The sequence below is a fragment of the Zingiber officinale genome, chromosome 7A (genome assembly GCF_018446385.1).
Source record: "Zingiber officinale cultivar Zhangliang chromosome 7A, Zo_v1.1, whole genome shotgun sequence".
Taxonomy (NCBI): Eukaryota; Viridiplantae; Streptophyta; class Magnoliopsida; order Zingiberales; family Zingiberaceae; genus Zingiber; species Zingiber officinale.
The window spans coordinates 135,349,217-135,368,238 of NC_055998.1; the positions used below are offsets into that span (position 1 = coordinate 135,349,217).

The window sequence follows — 19,022 nt, forward strand, 5'->3', positions numbered from 1 at the left end:
ATCGTAATCTTTAGTGTCTCACCTCATAAAGACTTCGATAGAGAAGAAAATATAATCATATTCCTCACCATGTCTTTTAAGGTCTGGATTCATCGCTCTGCTACAATATTCTGTTAAGGGATACTATGCATGGTGTATTGCGCCATGATTTTGCATGTTGTAATATATTTTGCAAGTGACCTAGGATATTATTCACCTGATCTGTCAGATCTACTGTAGCATTCACCACCATGATATGATATGACAGTCTTAATTTTCTTACCAAGTTGATTTTCAACTTCAGTTTTGAAAATTTTAAACATATCTAGGGATTGCGACTTCTTGTGAATTAAGTATAAGTATCCATATCAGGTATAGTCGTTTATAAAGCTAATAAAGTATACTTGACCGTTCCAAAAAGTTTTAGAGAATCCACATATATTTGTATGTTTAGCTTAAAACTCAATTACTCCGTCTTAAACTTTTATTACTTTTGTTAGTCATTTTTTCCTTGATACTCATAATGCATATTCCAAAATCTGACATATCGAGAAAATTGAAAATTTCTAATGACATTAACATTTCTAGACATTATTTAGAGATTTACCCTAAACGTCTATATCATAACATAGATGAATTTTCACTCGCCAAATCACGCTTCACACCTACTATTCCTTACAATATTATCCATATGAGTTTCAATATCCAACCTATATAGTTTATCAATTACCACACAAAATAGAATTTGAAAAAAATAATGAATTTTCATTTTCCAATGAACAAGTGTGCCTGAATTTATTCAAACATGAAATAAAAATTAAGTTTAGTGTAAATGACGACACTAGAAATATATTTTTTTAATTTTAAAAGTATATTGTTCCCTAAACAAATTTTAAATATACCTATTATTTCTACTTTTGCTTTCTTGCCAATTTTGGTATAGATGAATCTTTCAGCATCAATTGACCTTTGACTCCTGAGGCAACCCTACATAGTTACAATTATACGAGTAGTTACACCCGTATCTATCCACCAAGTGTTATGAGACAGTAGCTAGATTAACTTCTGAACTGACAAAGTTAAGAAGTTTGCCTTTCTTGACACGCCAATTAATGTATCTGGGGCAATCCTTCCTCAGATGACTTTTCTTTTTACAAAAGAAATAAGTTGAGTCTGAATCTTATTACTTTTACACCTTATGCTCTGAAACCTTAGTGACTATAAATTATTTATCCTTACTCTTACTCTTATCATTTTTCTTCTTGTTCGAATATTGAGATGAGGATGCAAAGCGAACGTTATAAGATGTGTCATGCCTCAATTTCTCTTCCTCCTGTACACACTGAGCTATAAGCTCATTTAGTGTCCACTTCTCCTTTTGAATGTTGTAACTTATATTAAAGAGAGTGAACTATGTAGGTAGAAGATTAGGATGAGATTCACAAGGACATTTTCAGATATTTCTAACTTTGATGTCATAAGCCTTGTAACCAAGTTCAACATATCGATGATGTACTCTTATGTTATTCTTCCCGTTGTACCACATGAACACCAACTTCATAAAAAGTATGGTAGTCCTGACCTTTTCATTTGAAGTGAATCAGTCTGTTAATTCCTTAATAAAGGTTTAGCATCCTCATTCTCAATTATCGAACTCCTAATGGATTCCGGAATTGACATCTTCGTGATTATAAGACTAGTGTGATTTAATTGCTCCTAGTTATCAAGAATCACCTTTTGATCCGCATTAGAATAACTGGTCAAAGGTGCAGGGCGATCATGCCTAAATGCAAAGTCCAGATTCATGCAACTTAATAAAATCATAGTATGTTCTTTCATTGTCCAAAGTTTGTAATAGTAAGTACAAGAATATTGTTTAGATTAGCCGACATTGAGAGTATTATATAAAATAAAAAATAAAAAACATAGCTCAATGTAACTAAACAAAGCATGCATCTTTATAGTTGTAAAGTAACAAAATACAACAAATAAAACATGCAACTTTATGGACATTAAATGAGATATTTAATACAACATTACATTAAATTTTTGGACTAAATGCAATTTGCATGTGGTACTCTTCAAATAACTTATAACTTCATTTACCATACAAAGTGTTTCTTTGGGCCAACACATCATGTGCATGATTAATCTTATGAATGAGCTTTCTTAGTTTGCTTATATTTTCAAGTATCATTCATAACACTTCTAATCAACCACAGTGTGTTTTCCTTTGGGTCGACACACTATACGCATGACTTAGAAGTCAAACTAGATTTGTGAGCTTACTTAAACATGCATTCGGTATAAAAAATGACTTTTCTTTGAGCAACCAACTTTAGCATGAATCATCCATCTACACAAATACCCCTAAACTCCCTAATAGTTATTGCTTTGACAATACTATTAGTTCAACTAAGTAGTAAGCCTGAAGAAGAATACAAAAAACCAGTTGAAAACTTAGCTAATTAAATATCAATCGATTGATATTAGTTATCAGCCGATTAATACTAGTAGTAGTCGATTGCTCAGGCATGACTCATACTCCTTATTGTCAAGTTCAAGACATAGCAAGCGACCCACCAATTGCAGTCGATTGCTCCACATCAGTCGAGTTCCCTAGTCAATTCGTCAATTCAGAAAGATTCTATAAACGAGATCATCCACATTAGTCGATTGATGCCTCATAGTAATCGATTGATAAATATCAGTCGATCACACTAATCGACTTAGAAACCTTCTATAGACAACCCTTTGAAGATCAATCGGTTGGTCCTTATGGAAATCGACAGTGACCACCAGTCAAACTGCCCAATCAACTCCTTGACCTCTTGTGCTTGACCTTAGGTTCAACAATAGATTGGTCCTTATGGTAATTGATTGGTGAAGACTAGTCAATCTACCCAATCGACTTCACGAGTTTCTGTTCATGACCCAGGTTAGTAATCGATCCTTTATGGCAATCAACTAGTGAACAATAGTCGATCTACCCAATCAATTTCAAATCGCTCTATGCACAACTTTGGGATTATCATTCGATTGATCCTATGGCAATCGATTGATGAATACTAGTCAATCTGCCCAATCAACTTAGCCCATTCAGTGCCTAATTTTACAATTACCAATCGATTGGTGAAACTCACCCGTTGATTAATATCTGAAAACTTGATTTCTACACAATTTTTCAGCTCCAAAAATCCTAAAATTCCATTGTTATTTGTGTTTTTCGTGGATGATATGAAAAACTTGAAATGTAGGTTATATCCTAGGGTTTTCCAATGCTCTACTCGACGGATATACATTGATTCACTCATCCAAATGGAATCGAATAAAAAATCAATGTATATTTCTAAATTGCCAAAAAATTGAAAGCAATAATGATATATCAAAAACAAACTAAAGGATGTACCATCTACATGATCTAACTGTCATCATATTTAAGGCAAAATTAAAATCAATACAATAGCTAACAATGGGCCGACCTGTATCCATCTTAAGACTCATTGTATCCCTTACTTGTCATAGGAGAGATTCCTGCAATGCAACAAAAGTCTCCTGCAGAAATAGACGACAACTAAAGTTTGATCTCAATGGGGAAGAATCCAGAGAAGAAGAAAAAGAGTAGCAGAACATTCTCAATTGAATAAATCTTTTCTTTTTATATACCAAACTTATCTTATTGGGACCATCCACCAAGATGCCCATAATCCATTAATAGTCCATTAATATTAATGAACCGAATGATTGAATCTACACATTTAATCCATATCCATTTAACTAAAAATCCCTTCATGCATCAAATATTATATTACTTAATTAGGATTTAATTCTTTAATGGCAAATCGTTATCTGTTGTTATGAATCTTGTATCAGCCCACCTAACGGACACTTAATCCTCCAAATACACAGAATTAATGGATCAGAAGTTTCATGCGATCGACTTAACAGTGAAAAGGCGATGAGATAATTAACAATGTATTGCAAGTCAGCAGCGTTCCAAAAGTATCACAAAATGCCTTACAAGGCAACCACTTCTTGTCGAGAGACAAGAGGAACAAGACAACGACAGGGGTGGGAAGATGATTTCCATGGCAAGTATTGTGCCGCAGAATACCTTTGTTTTTAAAGTCTTATATTCACTGACACGTTATTTGCAGGCCAAAATATTGATGGAAGGTAACCACAATTTCGCAAGACGCCTAGAAATTGTCAGTGAGATGGCATCAAGTGGATTACAACAGTTCAAACAGCTGCCCTGCCTCCTGTTCCTTCACCTAATTATGAATCAAATTCCAAATACAGGCCTCAGTAGTGGTAAATCAGCGTGATCAAAACCGTGATTCATTGTAGGATAAAGATGGAACTTCCAAAAGTTCCAGATTATACAGTGTCTTAAGAAGGAAACATAATGATACAATCCTAGCTTTGACCAAGTGATTCCTATATCACAATTACATGATCCGAAGCTCATCAACAATATTGATAAACCTCATGGAATTACTATAGGTAGCTCACATTCTGCTAAGCTTTGACAATTTTACCACATAGCTCAAACATACAATAATTTGTTCTAGGTAAACAAGATCAAAAACTGAAACTGTGAATGTGTGTAAGTTACAACTTGGTGAAGCAAAAGTAATTAAAAATATAAATATTGTTCAACTTGTGTGATAATAGTTTGATAAGTTTTGTTGCGCTACTGCTAACCTCATACGGGTGAAAGACACCTAACAAGGCAACTCGTACAGTGATCACATCAATAAGCAAATTGTATATATGCAGAAAAACAGAAACAAAAGTGCAACTTATTTTTATATGCATTATGCACTAGAATGTCTCAATTTCAAGCTTCAAAGAGCAACAGCAATCAAATAGAGATTCATAGGCTTTATCCTAACAATGTACTCGAGTCCAAGAAATCAAACCCTTTGCCTCTCACATCCAAAGTGAGCACTTTGCCAGGTGAATTATAGTTGTCTTTATCATTCATGGAAGTTAAATCTTATTTTAGTTGAAATTTGTGATTGCTTAACTCTACAAATAGCAATAACATTATATGATACATTCTGCTTGGCCTACAAGTATCTATGAATCTAGTCACCATAACAGCACAAAGGAAGGATTACTGAGTAAAGAAGAAAAAGAATCACTTTGCAGCAGATAAATAAAACTCATACAAGAGTAGTAATAATATTTGCTTTGCAAGTTCACATTTCACTACTAGAAATATTGGATGACTACACATGCAGAAAGTGATTTAAAGACATACTTAAGTAGCATCAAAAGTATATTCTGACTAATATTCACAATTACATATACAACAGAATCCAGATGTTATTGGATAAAACATAATTTAGAATTGTGTATACAACAGTGTGCAGATGTTATTGAATGAAACAGAATTTGGATGTGATAAATTGTACCTTTTATTTGGAGATTTTTAGGAAGGCCAGTTGCATCAAGAAAATTACGACCAACTTGATGCCAGTCAATTGGAATTTCAGTGTCATATTGGTCATCCTTCAATGGGGTTGATCTATTTCTCTGTTTAAAATGACCACCTATCCACGGAACCAGAACCTTATATTCATCTGGATTTTGACTGATATCGGAAATCAAAATCATAAATACTTCTTAATCAAAATCTTCCATGGGAAATGTAGTAAGCTTCTCCAAATTGGGCCAGCGGTACACTAGTGATCAGAATATCTAGTCTAGTGCCAGTACATCCTGTCATACCATGAATTGATATATCAGTATTCCTAAGGTTGTCTATTTGTAGGTTCTCTGATGTACTATTCAATGATTCCTCTAGACCAAAGTGCAATTTTTGTTCTAAACTATTTGCACAACCTAAAGCATCAGATGGCGGCTGGTGGCAAACTAAGTGGAGCCGGGCCGGTAACCCTAAGTTTGGTGTTACCTTGTTCATCATTTTTTATAGAAATTTATCATGAAATACCTTTTGATCAGTTTCTAGATCTCCAAATGCTGAATTTAAACCCGTTGGTGATAACGGTGGAGCACCACTATGTAATATAGGCAACTTCAGAGAAATAAAACGTCCCCTTCTTTCATAAATTGAACTACAAAGACGTTTTGGCAAAGAAGAAACTTGTTCTGTGCATGGTTTCAGTGGTTCCACAGTGTTGGAGTGCTGGAAAGAATGGATACTGATTGACAAAAAATTATTGGGAATGTTATGTGAAGCAGGTGACAGAGTAGGGGAAGGGGAATAGCATGTAGATGGTGAAACTGAAGGAGACTCTGAACTACACTTGGAACTAATGGAGCCAGAAGAAACAGAACTAGGAGACCGGAATGAAGGAGATGCTAAAGCATCTACAGCTAAAATTTATTTTCTGATTCCTTGTGAATCAATATCTCTGACTGATGCAGTATCTGAATAGACTCTGAAGACGTCTCTAGAGAGGAACTTATGCCTCAATATGTTCCAGCTATTTTCTCTGGCAGGGAGTTGGGTCTCCTGACCATTACTTGAAGAAGAGAATGGTGGGATGACACCTCCAGTGAGAGCCCTATAAAAAAGCCCAAAGTCAACATCATAGGATTCAACTCTCCTTGCACCGACTATCATCTTAGCAGCTGATTTCATCAGGTCCTCACTGACCTTTCTGCCTCCATGTTCTGAAAGTTGTGGACTGGACAAGGCCTCCCAGAATTCAAAGGGCTCCTCCCCTTCTTCAATTGCCATAATTTCCCCTTGAACCTGCTCATACCTTACCACTTGAAAGGCAGAAGCTTGTGCATCCTTCTCCATTACAGATTCACAGTTACTACCAATCCATACGTAGATGGATGAAAGAGCATGCACGATGAAAGCTCCCCTAGAATCCAAAGCTGCAGGAGAAGGATTATTTAGCAATTTAGGAACAAGATGCAAAGGATCGTAGGGGGAGTGCGGAGCCATTCGGTACATCCTGAGCACTGAAGTGGGGCTCAATGGGATCGCATGGACCCTCTTCTGGCATTGTAGCAATTGACAAGCAAAGCCCATGTTGGGATTAGCAATCCCCCTTGCAGCCTTTACGAATTGGAAGGCGTTGTCAAAACTCTGCCCTTCTCTCCACATCAAATAAGCTATAACCAGAGAAGTAGATCGCGACACACCCTGACAGCAATGGACAAACACCCTCCCACCTTGCTGCCGAACATCCTCGAAGTAATCAAACACATCATACAAAATACTTGTTATGTCCTCTGTTGGGCTGTCCTGCAACCAAAGAGTCCTGTAAACAAAGTCGGTCTTGAAGTATTCTGGACAAACAAAGCCAACACAGTTCAAAACATGGGTGATCTCATGCTTTTGAAGAATTTCTAGGTTTCTAGCTACATAATCTCCACCGAAGTAGATATGGTCCGCAACCTTGGAGCATTCCTTATCATAGAAGGCCAGCTGATCTCTCCTACCTTTTGAACACGGGGAAGGAAGCTCCAATTTCATGACATTAACCACCGGCTTGTGGGTTTCCGCCTTTGCGCTGGGGGTAGGTGGCTGAGGCCATTCTTCAAGATCATCAGAGCCAGGCTTAGGCCACTCGTCCAAGCGCCGGCGAACGATGGCAAGGGGCGGGAGACCCAGTCTAGCCTTTTGGCTCTGAGATCTGGGCGTGTGGGGAAGAGGGAAGCAGCGGTGTGAGCCATATCCAGAGCTATTGTCACAGGAAGAGTAGTCCAAGGCAGGATCCTGTGCCAACGTCCGGGAAGCGGACCATGATGCTGACCTCCTAAAGCTCATACCATCGGACATCGAGCCGGAGGCACCTCGTTCGCTACCCATTGCGCAATTGCCGCTCTGAATCAAGTACTCATTCTTCACAATCACCGAGTGATGCCGATCGAAGTGGTACCGCAAAACTGCAGCATACCAAAACAAAAGGATATCCTGATTAAACAATATTGAATTGTAGCTATTTTCTCGATGCCTCCAACGCTGGCAAGCAAAAGCAGCAGTAATTCATGCCAACACCCACCGATCTTGCATCAAGAGACCTCCGACCACGGAAGAAAGTGAGAGAGAGAGAGAGAGAGAGAGAGAGAGAGAGAGAGCGGAGGAAGAGGAAGAGGAAGAGGAACCCTCGTCGGGTGGGGGTGGGGGGACAGCAGTTTTGGAAAGGCGATGATGCGCTGGACTAATGTGGACGAAGGATCGAGAGCGACAGGTGGCGAGTGGAACGGCATTTGACTGGACTTTGGAACGGTCGGGGGTGGTCCCATCACCAGTTTGACGGAGAGAAATTGACCGGTCGTCGAGGGCCATGAATTCTAATTTTGAAAATTTATAATTAAATTAAGTAACGGCAATGCGACGGCGGCTCGGAGAAAGAGATCTGTTGTTCTATTGGAAATTTGAATTTTGGAATGTATTTATCTATGCGTAAAAATTGTGAAGACGACCTTTTCATCCATGCATCTATTATATGTAAAAAAACACCATAAATAACAGAAAATTCAAAAATGGATAATCATCATAAAAAATAAAAATAAAAAATTCATTCCACCATCCTCACTCAATTAAAAATGAGTTAAAATTTTAAATTGATTAATCAAAATTAAATAAAGATAAAATAAAATTTATCATTAAAAATCTTCTGCTAATCATCAAATATGACATATAATGAAGTTTGAGTGAAATGTTGGTATGATAAAATTATACCAATACGTACATCAAAGACATTATAAAATCCAAGAAGGAAGTTTATAATCTATTGTGGCTATAAGGTTAATGCTCAAACATTTTAATATACCACATAAATCCAAAACCATTAACATCTAATGGATATCAAAGTAGTAAATATCAGCTGACGTGAAAGTCAAAGTCAAACGATAAAAATTGCAGGGTTAGATGGATTATGAGACTGTGGAGTGCGGATCAGATAAAGTTGGCCAAACGAGCCTTGAGAGTTGGTCAGACTTAAAGGATCGACCAAACCGTCCGAGCGGTCGTCCTTCGCACTTATAGCCGAGGTTACCAAATGCTAAGTTATTCGATCCACCGCCCTGGTCGATCAGACCTTAGGTTTGATCGGACGCAATACATCTCTCCAGCAATAGTAAGATCGAGTGAAGAATAAGTCGATAGCTCCATTCAACATGATCGAGTTGATGATGTTCCGACCGAGTGGCCCTCGGTTGGCCTATAGCGGGACCCACATCTTATCGTACTCTTTTGAAAGTCTGTACCGTCGACAACAGAGAATGTCCTGTAGGTAAATCATCCTTTAGAAGCTTCTAGCCTATCACATCAGAGATTTGCGTGCTCGTTTAAAGAAAGGTGTCAGAGATACTTTTTGACTTGTCTTTTCTTAGGAAGTTTTGGAAAACGTACATATGCTTTGGGATGCATGCACAAACGCTACAGTGACACTATAAAAGGAGATCTCTATCTACAGGCAAAGGTATGCGATGCTTCATTATTCTACACGCTCTCTGCTACTGTTCACTACTACTACTCTTTCCTCCTGAACCGAAGACTAACTTGAGCATCAGAGGCCAATGTCAGGGGCCCCTTCCCTGACCTGGCACTAACGCTCTTGGTTTTACAAAACCTGGAGTCTTCTTCCAATCAACACCAGAGCCACGTTCCCAACTAGTCATCTTTTCAGCTTTCAGACAGGATCAAAAGTAATAGGTTATTTTGGTCATTACCATTTTTTTTCAATGTTCAGAAATAGGGTTTAGGCCAACATGTAAATTTTCAATATTCAGAATTAGAGTTTATTCTCTTTCAGGGTTATTTTAGTTATTGCCATTTTTTTCATTTTAGCTTGAGGTAAAAGGGGTTAAGTATTCATTTTTAAATATAAGGGGGCAAACTATAACTTAACAGAAAACACAGAGGGGCTTAAAGTTATTTTGTCTTTTTTTTTATAATGAGCACTCCTCTGAAAAAATTAGTATAAACGAAAATACTCTTGGATTCAAATTGTAGAAGTTATCGACTAAATTCTGCAATGTGTAGAAGCTATCGGCTAGCTTCTATACATTATAAAAGATAATCAATAGTTGTTACAAGCATAGTTTGCAAAATCGTGATCCGGATCGTAGGATCATACGATTCTACGATCCGGAAACCCAAAATCAATCCAGGATCGTGCAGAATCGAGTTTTGCAGTAGAATCGCAGCAGGATTGGTAGGATCGGAATAGAATCAGTAGGATCGGAGCAGAATCGGAGCAGGATCGGTAGAAGCTTTGAGAGGTCATAACTTTTGACTCGGATTGAACCATGGGGCCTATAATATATCAAATCAAAGCTCGTTCAGAGATCTTTAATAAATTTCAAAGTTTATCCTTAATCACCCTATTTCAAAGCCAAAAAATATCATTTAAATCCTTTTCAGATGTCTAGGAGATTTTATCTTTTTTTTTATTATCTTTTTCTCATCTTATTAGGGGTTTAAATTATTTAAACATATGTTTAACTATTTTTGAGTTAGTTTTTTATCAATAATATTCTGTCATTTATTTTCCTCAAAATAATGAGTTTTTGGATGCCTATTATCTAGTATTGTATGACATCAACCAGTCTTTAGAAGATTATTTCCGGCGTTCATATTTGAATCAAAGGATTCAATAGCTTCTATTATATACGTTAGGTGTTTTGTTGACCTGTAAATTGAATTATCTTATAAACCAAGGAAATATTTATTACATTGAATGTGTTATTATTATTGTATTAATAGAAATTTTATATTTTTTTCATTTTATGATATGAAAATATAAATATTATTACTATAAGAGAATAATAGTTGAATTACAAATTAATTTAAATTTGTACATGTAGTAATGTAATTTGAGGTGTTGAGTGTAAATGATTGCATATATATACAAAATTAGTTATTTATTTATATGTAAATGAGATTTTTAGGTATTTTTTCTAATTATTAATCATGTATGATAAGATTTTAAGGGTTTTTGGTAGGATCGTACGATTCTACGATCCGATCCTGAGCGATTCGATCCTGACCCTAAATCGATCCTGCGTAGGATCGCGATTCTACAAACTATGGTTACAAGTTGTAAAAGTTATATGCTAGTTTCTACACATTTGATTATGATTAAATTATGTTCATTTGAAATGTAATGAGTTTTCATTGTTTGGTTTGCTCGTTGAAATATTATTTTAATCAGGTTATCATTCATAATATCAAAGTCAAAATGATATAAAATCATCATTGTAGAAGCTAACAACTAGTATCTGCAATGTGTAGAAGCTAAATGCTTATAGAAGTTAGCTGCTAGCTTTTGCATGTTGTAGAAGTTAATTACTAGACGACCAAATATATGATTAGGGTTGTAAACGAGCCGAGCCGAGCTTTGGGGTGTTCAAGCTTGTTTGATAAGATAATCGAGCCGATCCAAGCCGAGCTTAAAATGAACCAAGCTTTTGAAATGAGTGTTCAAGCTTGGCTTGGTTTATTTTTTATGAGCTTGAGCTTGTTTGAAGCTTGGCTTGAGCTTGGTTCGTTTAGATGTTATCAAGCTCTCAATTCAAGTTTGGCTTGGGCTTGGTTCGAGCTTGGCTTGAGCTTGGTTTGAGCTTGGTTCGTTTAGATGTTATCAAACTCTCGATTCAAGCTTGTTTGATTGTTTGAAACTTTTAATTGTTTGATTAGTTATTAAGATTGATAATTTAAATTTATTTATTTTATTTTATTATTTATTTAGAATATTGAAAGAGTTTTATTAATAAATATGGTTCGTGAACATTGTTCATGAACGTTGTTCATGAACATTGTTCACGAACGTTGTTCACGAACGTTAACGAGCCGAACACATATGTGTTCAAGCTTGTTTGTTTAGCTTAACGAGCTGTTCAAGCTTGTTTGTTTAATTAATCTTATGTATATTGAACGAACATAAACAAGCTCTTACCAAGCCGAACACCAAGCTTGTTCACGAACGCTTGGTTCATTTACAGCCCTATATATGATAATGTATTTAAAGTTATTTGTTAGTTTTTACATATTGTAAAAATTAGATGTTAGATTTTACAATTGTAGAAGCTAGTAATTAGCTTCTACATGATCGAATAATCAAATAATATAAAAGTATTTTGGATATATCACTTTAAAAGAAGCACAGAAATATGCTTATTTAACTTTTTTTTAGCGTCAATATGATAAAAACATAAATGATGAAATTTTGCCCATCATTGATTTATTACTAAGATTATAAGCTTTTAGGCATTATTATTATAGATCCATGATAGTAAAAGATGTAAAATGTTAGTAAAAGATGATTACATTCATCTTTAACATTCCCCGTCAATCCATTCCAGGACCAACATGAAAGAGTATTATTATAGATCCATCCTCATATGGGAGGATGCGCCACTTCCAGTAAAAATATCATCCTTGAAAATGACCTTGCTAGATTATGTCTTTTTCTCAAATCTTCTTTTCAAAACTGATTCAACATTTTATAGCAATTTTTTTCTAAAATTACTTTTACATTTTTTAATTGTGGGCAAAAGCATATGCTAAGGTATTGAATTTGTACTAAAGTATCATTACTCTAATTACATGTTTAAACTATATTTGCGGATAAAAAAATAAATCATATGGATTTAGAATAAATCGAACAGATTAAAATTAAACAATTTATTTTTATAATCATTTATTTATTTATTTTGGTTCTTGGCAGAAACATTCCTAAGCTACTCGGATCAACAAATAAGTAATATTGTACAAATGATTTTTTTTAACAATATTTGTCCAAAAATAATAGGAAAGGTTGATTTTAGATAAATTAAACAAAATGAACTTGAAGAATCCAATTTTTATCGATTAAAGGTGAAAGCATCTCAATGTGAATCTGCACACAATTACTATTTGCACTAAATTACAAGTGTTTCAAAGCTGTTGTAGATACAAGCTTAAAGTGTCAATTTTAGACAAATGAATAAAAACTAAAACTTTTTAGTTCTCTAAAATTGTTCTATTTAGGTTAATTGTGGGCAAAAACATCCAAAGGTACATCATCTATAGACAAGCGTCATTGTAATAATTGTTGGTGTGATCATACTCCTAAGCATATGATTTTGGTGTTTGAGCAAACTTTAAGTAGATATCATGATTTTATATGTGTCAAGTACCCAAGTGAATTTAAAATGATTAATCAGGTCATGTAATGTCGAATCCAAGATGATTGATCTGGTCTCACGGAAGTTTCCCACAGGCCGCAAGGATAAATCGGGAAGTGCTCGCGATGAACAACCCAAAAGCCCAGCACCCCTTGACTGCAAGTCTTATTTGGAGAAAAAATCTCTGCAAATGTGCCGTAACTAAGAATCAAATCATAGATGTCTAGGTGACAATTAGATGTCCATCCACTGCACCATAACCCCCGGAGCCCCAAGTGAATTTAACATGTATAGTAGGTTCAATAATGATAGTAGATAAAGGATTGAATATTGAGCAACTGAGCTACATAATAGGTCGAGGATTGAATGCTTAACATACGAAAGTCAAAGTAGGTTAAGAAACAAATATGAAGCTAAGTAAATTAGAAATTAAATACTTGGATTTATGTCCTAGTAGGTCAAGAAGAACTGAGGTAAGCTAATGATGTCCCAAAGCCAAGGTTTTGTAGGTGCTGGGAGTACAATATTGAACCCAAAGTTTTAATGTACGACTAAGGTTAAAAATAAGTTTGTTAAGATCTAACAAGTTGATATCAAATGTGCATTAGCAGATGACTAAGTCCTAGTGGAACTAGGTAATTACCGAAGTCCTAGTTGGAAATCAAGAATGAACTAAATCTTAGTTGGGAACCAGCAAGAAAATCCTAGTTGAGAACAAGGTGGATTAAGTTCAAGTGGTGTTAGCTAGAAGTTAAAGGTTCAACACAAAAGTCCAAGTGGAGTCAGCTGGGAGCTAAATGCTTGACAAAAAATTTCAAATGGAATCAACTAGGAGTTATAGCTTGACAAGTTAATTTGGATGGGTCAGCTGGGAGTCGAATATTTAGACCCAAAGTAAGTACAAGTAATTTTAAATCTTATATCATACTCATTACGCGTAACTATTGCAGGGAAGCAAAGTTCGATAGTTCTATGCACGACCACAGCTAGGTCAGGAAGACCAAAGCATGCAGGAGACCGGAGCTGCTTCTAGACAACTGATAGAAGATGTTATCTAACGATCTGGGCAAGTCGGATCAAGATCAAGGTTAATATAATTAATAATAATTAAGTTGAGAAAAAGTCAAAACAGTTTCTATTTTCTCAAACACCTCGACGAGGGTAGTCATGATCTACACCTATAAGTACCTAAGTAAGTGCATGTATCATCTAATAGTTTAGAATCTCTCTTCACAATTTTTACTCGGTTTTGCTTTCCCAACTTTATCACTACTCGCACATTGTTGAATAATTCTGACATCCTCTAACATTTTCCTCTAGTATGCATAGGTCAAGCCACGCCATTCAAGTTGGAACACATGGCATGGATCGGACAAAGATGATTATAGTAAAAGATGATTATACTCACCTCAGACACCTCTCACAACCCGTCCCCAAGGATTGGACAACACCCCCACCTTAGCATCATCACCTCGCATCATCTTCATCATCACCACCACCACTTCAACAACTGTTCCCGGCTTAATCTGACTACTTATGCTGAATCCAGATGACAACTGGCTGCAATGATCGCACCAACGCTCAAAGTTCTGCTGCCACAGGCCAAGTCAGTCCATGTATCTCCGACATCTCTACGTCCTCAAGAAATAAAATTCTCAGTCTTAATTCAATACTTTGACAAATGCTCCCCCTTGCGGAGGAATTATCTACAACCTTCAACCCGCAGGGTGGTTTTCAAATCAGCATGGGCGTGAACTGATCCCACCAAATTGAAAAAAAAAAAACAACAAGAATGAAATTCCAAGTCGATGACTTTGGTCAACTTTCACTCAGCATATCAAATACCAAAGTTTGTATTTGTAGATAAAATTGATGATTGTGTACTTTAAAGAATCTGGAAGATCGGACAGGAACGTAATAGCCGCCATTCGTATTTATTCAACCAGGAATACAGATTTGGACTTTGGTGGTGTCTAGAAGAAAGTAAGATCACAAAAAACAAAAAAAATGCAATGCAAATAAGAAATCAGCAAAGCTAAAGGTCCAAGAAGACAAATGACTTATTCCGTTATGAATCAAATTGAACAGCGTAGAAGATCAAACACTTTTATTGCGCATTCCAATCAACTTGCATAATAAGAAAAAACACAAAAAAGAAAAGTAAAAGCCACATAAACAACAGAGCTGGCAATATTTACGAGTGAACAGACATATGTATGTAGATTGATAATTATTGAACATAGCAGGAATCAGGACCATAAGGGGGGCTTCGAGCATACTTGTTGGTCACTGGAGCAGCAGCTATTCCTCGGCGGTTCAACAAACATCTGAAGTAATGTAAGCGCGGCAACACGGTGGTGTTGAGGTTACCGGTGGAGGTTGACTCCAAGGGGCTCCACAAGCGCTCTGAAGGAAAACATAACTGTGTTCACGAACCAAAGATGCGAAATAAAACTGGCAACTAAACTAAAAATCCTCAACGGCTTTTAGAAACTACTAAAAAAAAATTTAAGAAATACAAGAATAGGACAACTGAACAAAAAGAAGGTTTTTAGATTTATGTCAAACATCCTTTTAAAGAAATGTTCAAAGATTATTTGTTGAGTATATTGAAGGGAATAAAGTCACAAATAAACACACATCTATCCGTGTAAGCTATGTGTAAAGCCCGAAAAATTCCCGAATTTATTTTAGAAATATCCTACGATTTCTCTAGATTTTTTAGGATATTTTTACATAATTTCTGGAGTACCGGAAGTAGCAAAAACAAATAAGTCGCAAAATAGTTTAGGCGGGAATCGAACCCGAGACCTATGGTGTAAGGGATAATGCTAGTAACCAGTTGAACCCAGCAGGGCCGTGCTGAAAGAAGAGGGAATCAATTATATTTATAATTGATTTTTGGATGAATTAATTAGTAAATATAAATAAGGATTTAAGTGAGAAGTTTTAGATTATTTCTCACCGTAGCTTTTCCTCACCCGAAACCTAAAATCGCCGCACCTCTCTTCTTCTCCTCTTCCTCACGCACGGCACACCAAGCCAAGGGGCAAGGGAACATCTTCCAGCGACGACTCCAACACGAAAAAAAAGTTCTTCTCCGCGAGAGGAACGCGAGGACGTAAGCGGTTCGTCGAACGGAGCAGTTTTCCGGAAAATCCAGCGGATAGAATCGTAAGAAAACCTTGCGATTGAGGTAAGAAACCCCTCACCTGCAGTATAATTGCTCTCGCTTGTTAGTTTTGGCGTTAGTTTAGTAGTTTTACAGTTTTCAGTTATAGGGTGTGCTCTCAGTGCACACCAAGCATTCGGTAGAATGCCTAGTTCAGAAGGATGCACCAGTAGGCGTCCTAACAGCATGTAAAACGTATTAGAAACATTTTACTCAGTTTATTATCAGTTATTACAGCTATATGGATCAAATATCCATTGGGTGGGCTCCCACAGTAGCCTCTAGGTTCAGATAACCTAGCTCTAGGTGCAGATAACCTAGAACAGCAAAGTAAAATAAAACAGTATTCAGTATTTTACTTTTATTCAGTTGGCACTGTACTTGGATCAGATATCCATGGGCTGGACTCCCACAGTCGTCCCTAGGTTCAGATAACCTAGTAACCCTGCTGGATTCGGAACTTGCAATCCCGGGTCTCGTAGGGATGCGCGCACAGTAAGTACAGTTGCCAGGGCCCCAGCAGCATGTTTAGTATTTTCATCTATTATATGTATAGTTTTCAAATTTGAAACCAGTGATGAGAACACTAATTTAGCTTTCAGTTCAGTTCAGGTTCAGTTTTCATGATTTGAGTTCATGTACAGATTTAGATATATGCATGACTAGTTCAGTTTCATGCTCAGTTTATAAGTATGTCATGTTCAGTTTAAAGCATGTTTAATTTATATGCTATGCCATGTTTCAGTTCCAGTTTATGCTTTTATATACCATGCCATGTTGTCATGCTCAGCTTGGTTTTCAAATAGCATGTTTTTAAAAGTCATGAAATGCATCGTTGCATGTTTTTGTGAGGTAGATGGTTTCTTACTAAGCTTCTTAGCTTACAGATGCTACTTTTCTTATACTACAGATACCGGTAAAAGAAAAGTGGACTAGCGGAGGCTGGAGGGCGATGCTACGATGATGTGTGTGTGCAAGGGATCTGGAATAAAGATCCTTGGGATCTATACGCTTTTATCTCAATTTTAGTACTTAACATGTCTAGTTTTATGACTTAGTCTTGTTACTAGTTGTTATAGCTTAGTAAACTATGTCTTGTTTAGTTTATCATGTTTAGAATGTCAATACTTACATGCTAGAGTGTTTGTCATGTATCTAGAGCTTATGTATGTGATTATGGGCACGAATCAGTGCTGGAAATCAGAAATCCTGATTTCGTTTCAGACTATCAGAGCCTGGATCAGTCAGCAGACCGATCCAGTGCCATTTATTCTCCTGGATCGGTCAGCCGACCGATCCAGATGGATACAGTAGCCTACTGTATCTCCCTGGATCGGTCAGCCGACCGTTCCGTCCGCGAACAGAGAGTTCGGGACGAAATCAGTGAGCCATTGATCGGTCGGCCGACCGATCAGTGAGCAGCTGGATCGGTCGGCAGACCGATCCAGCCAGCGTTCCTGTGCGTGTTAGTGGATCGTTCCACGGACCGATCCAAAGTTCCAGTTCATCCCCCCCAGCATAGCTATGAATATCTAGAAGGTAGTTAAGTATAAAATCCCTCTCACAATGTTAATAGAGGCAACTACCATAGTTTGATAATGTTTTATTTTACCCAGTTTCCGCTCAGTACAGCACAGTAGTTTCAGTAATCAAGGTAGCGATCCGGCTCACAGCTTAGTACTCAGGAGTCGGGTCGTTACACTATGTTAGTGCAATTGAGACCCCACGGGTCATCCAAGATGGTAAGTGGTGGTATGCTCTTGCCACATGAGGTCGCAGGGTCGAACCGTAGGGTTGTCGGGGTGTAAATCTCCGGACCCTGTGCAATTCACCCCACCACCACTTGCCCTCTTGGGTATCGTGATTTATTTACCTCCCTCGTGATAACCTAGGGTCGGGTGCAGCGGGGGCACTGGGGGCAAGCGATTTCGCCTTTTGCCACATATGTTAGTGCAATTGACCACTAATCAAGGTTGATCGAGCTTTAATTGAATTTTAATATTTGATCAATATATTTGATAGTTGAGCAAGATCCTTGTCAGGGGAAAAGTTCAAATGGATCATGATACATTAGATAGTTAGTAGATGAAAGTTTAATAGGGAGTCGACATGAGTGAAATCCAAGTAAATCATGGTTGACTAAATACTTGACAATGAATTAAGTCCTAATAAATTATGGAGAGTATGATATTAGAGATAGGACTATAAATGAACCAAACATTCGTGAACAAGTTTGGTGTTTGGCTTGGTAAGAGCTTATTTATCTTCGTTCAATATACATAATATTAATTAAACAAACAAGCTTGAACAACTCGTTAAGCTAAATAAACAAACTTGAACACAAACGTTCGTGAACAATATTCGTGAACAACGCTCATGAACAATGTTCACGAACCATATTAATTAATAAAACTCTTTTCAATATGCTAAATAAACAATAAAATAAAATAAATAAATAAGTTTAAATTATTAAGCTCAATACCAATCAAACAATCAAATAAGCTTGAATTGAGAGCTTGATAACATCTAACGAACCAAGCTCGAACCAAGCTCAAGCCAAGCTTGAACCAAGCTCAAGTTAAGCTTGAATTGAGAGCTTGATAGCATCTAAACGAACCAAGCTCAAGCCAAGCTTCAAACAAGCTCAAGCTCATAAAAAATAAATCAAGCAAAGCTTGAACCAAGCTCAAGTTAAGCTTGAATTGAGAGCTTGATAACATCTAAACGAACCAATCTCAAGCCAAGCTTCAAACAAGCTCAAGCT

General features: G+C 36.7%; 1 protein-coding gene and 1 pseudogene across 1 annotated transcript in view; both read right to left on the bottom strand.

The window, feature by feature from the left end:
• Nucleotides 1-5,253: 5,253 nt before the first annotated feature.
• LOC122002715 lies at nt 5,254-8,096 on the bottom strand (annotated as a pseudogene).
• Nucleotides 8,097-15,117: 7,021 nt separating this feature from the next.
• LOC122002717 (beta-hexosaminidase 1-like) overlaps nt 15,118-19,022 on the bottom strand; it is a 59,532-nt gene continuing 55,627 nt past the window's right edge. Inside the window, exon 15 of the mRNA XM_042557990.1 lies at nt 15,118-15,492. Within this exon, the coding sequence (XP_042413924.1) occupies nt 15,317-15,492 (176 nt within the window). The 3' untranslated portion in view covers nt 15,118-15,316. The remainder of the gene's footprint in view (nt 15,493-19,022) is intronic.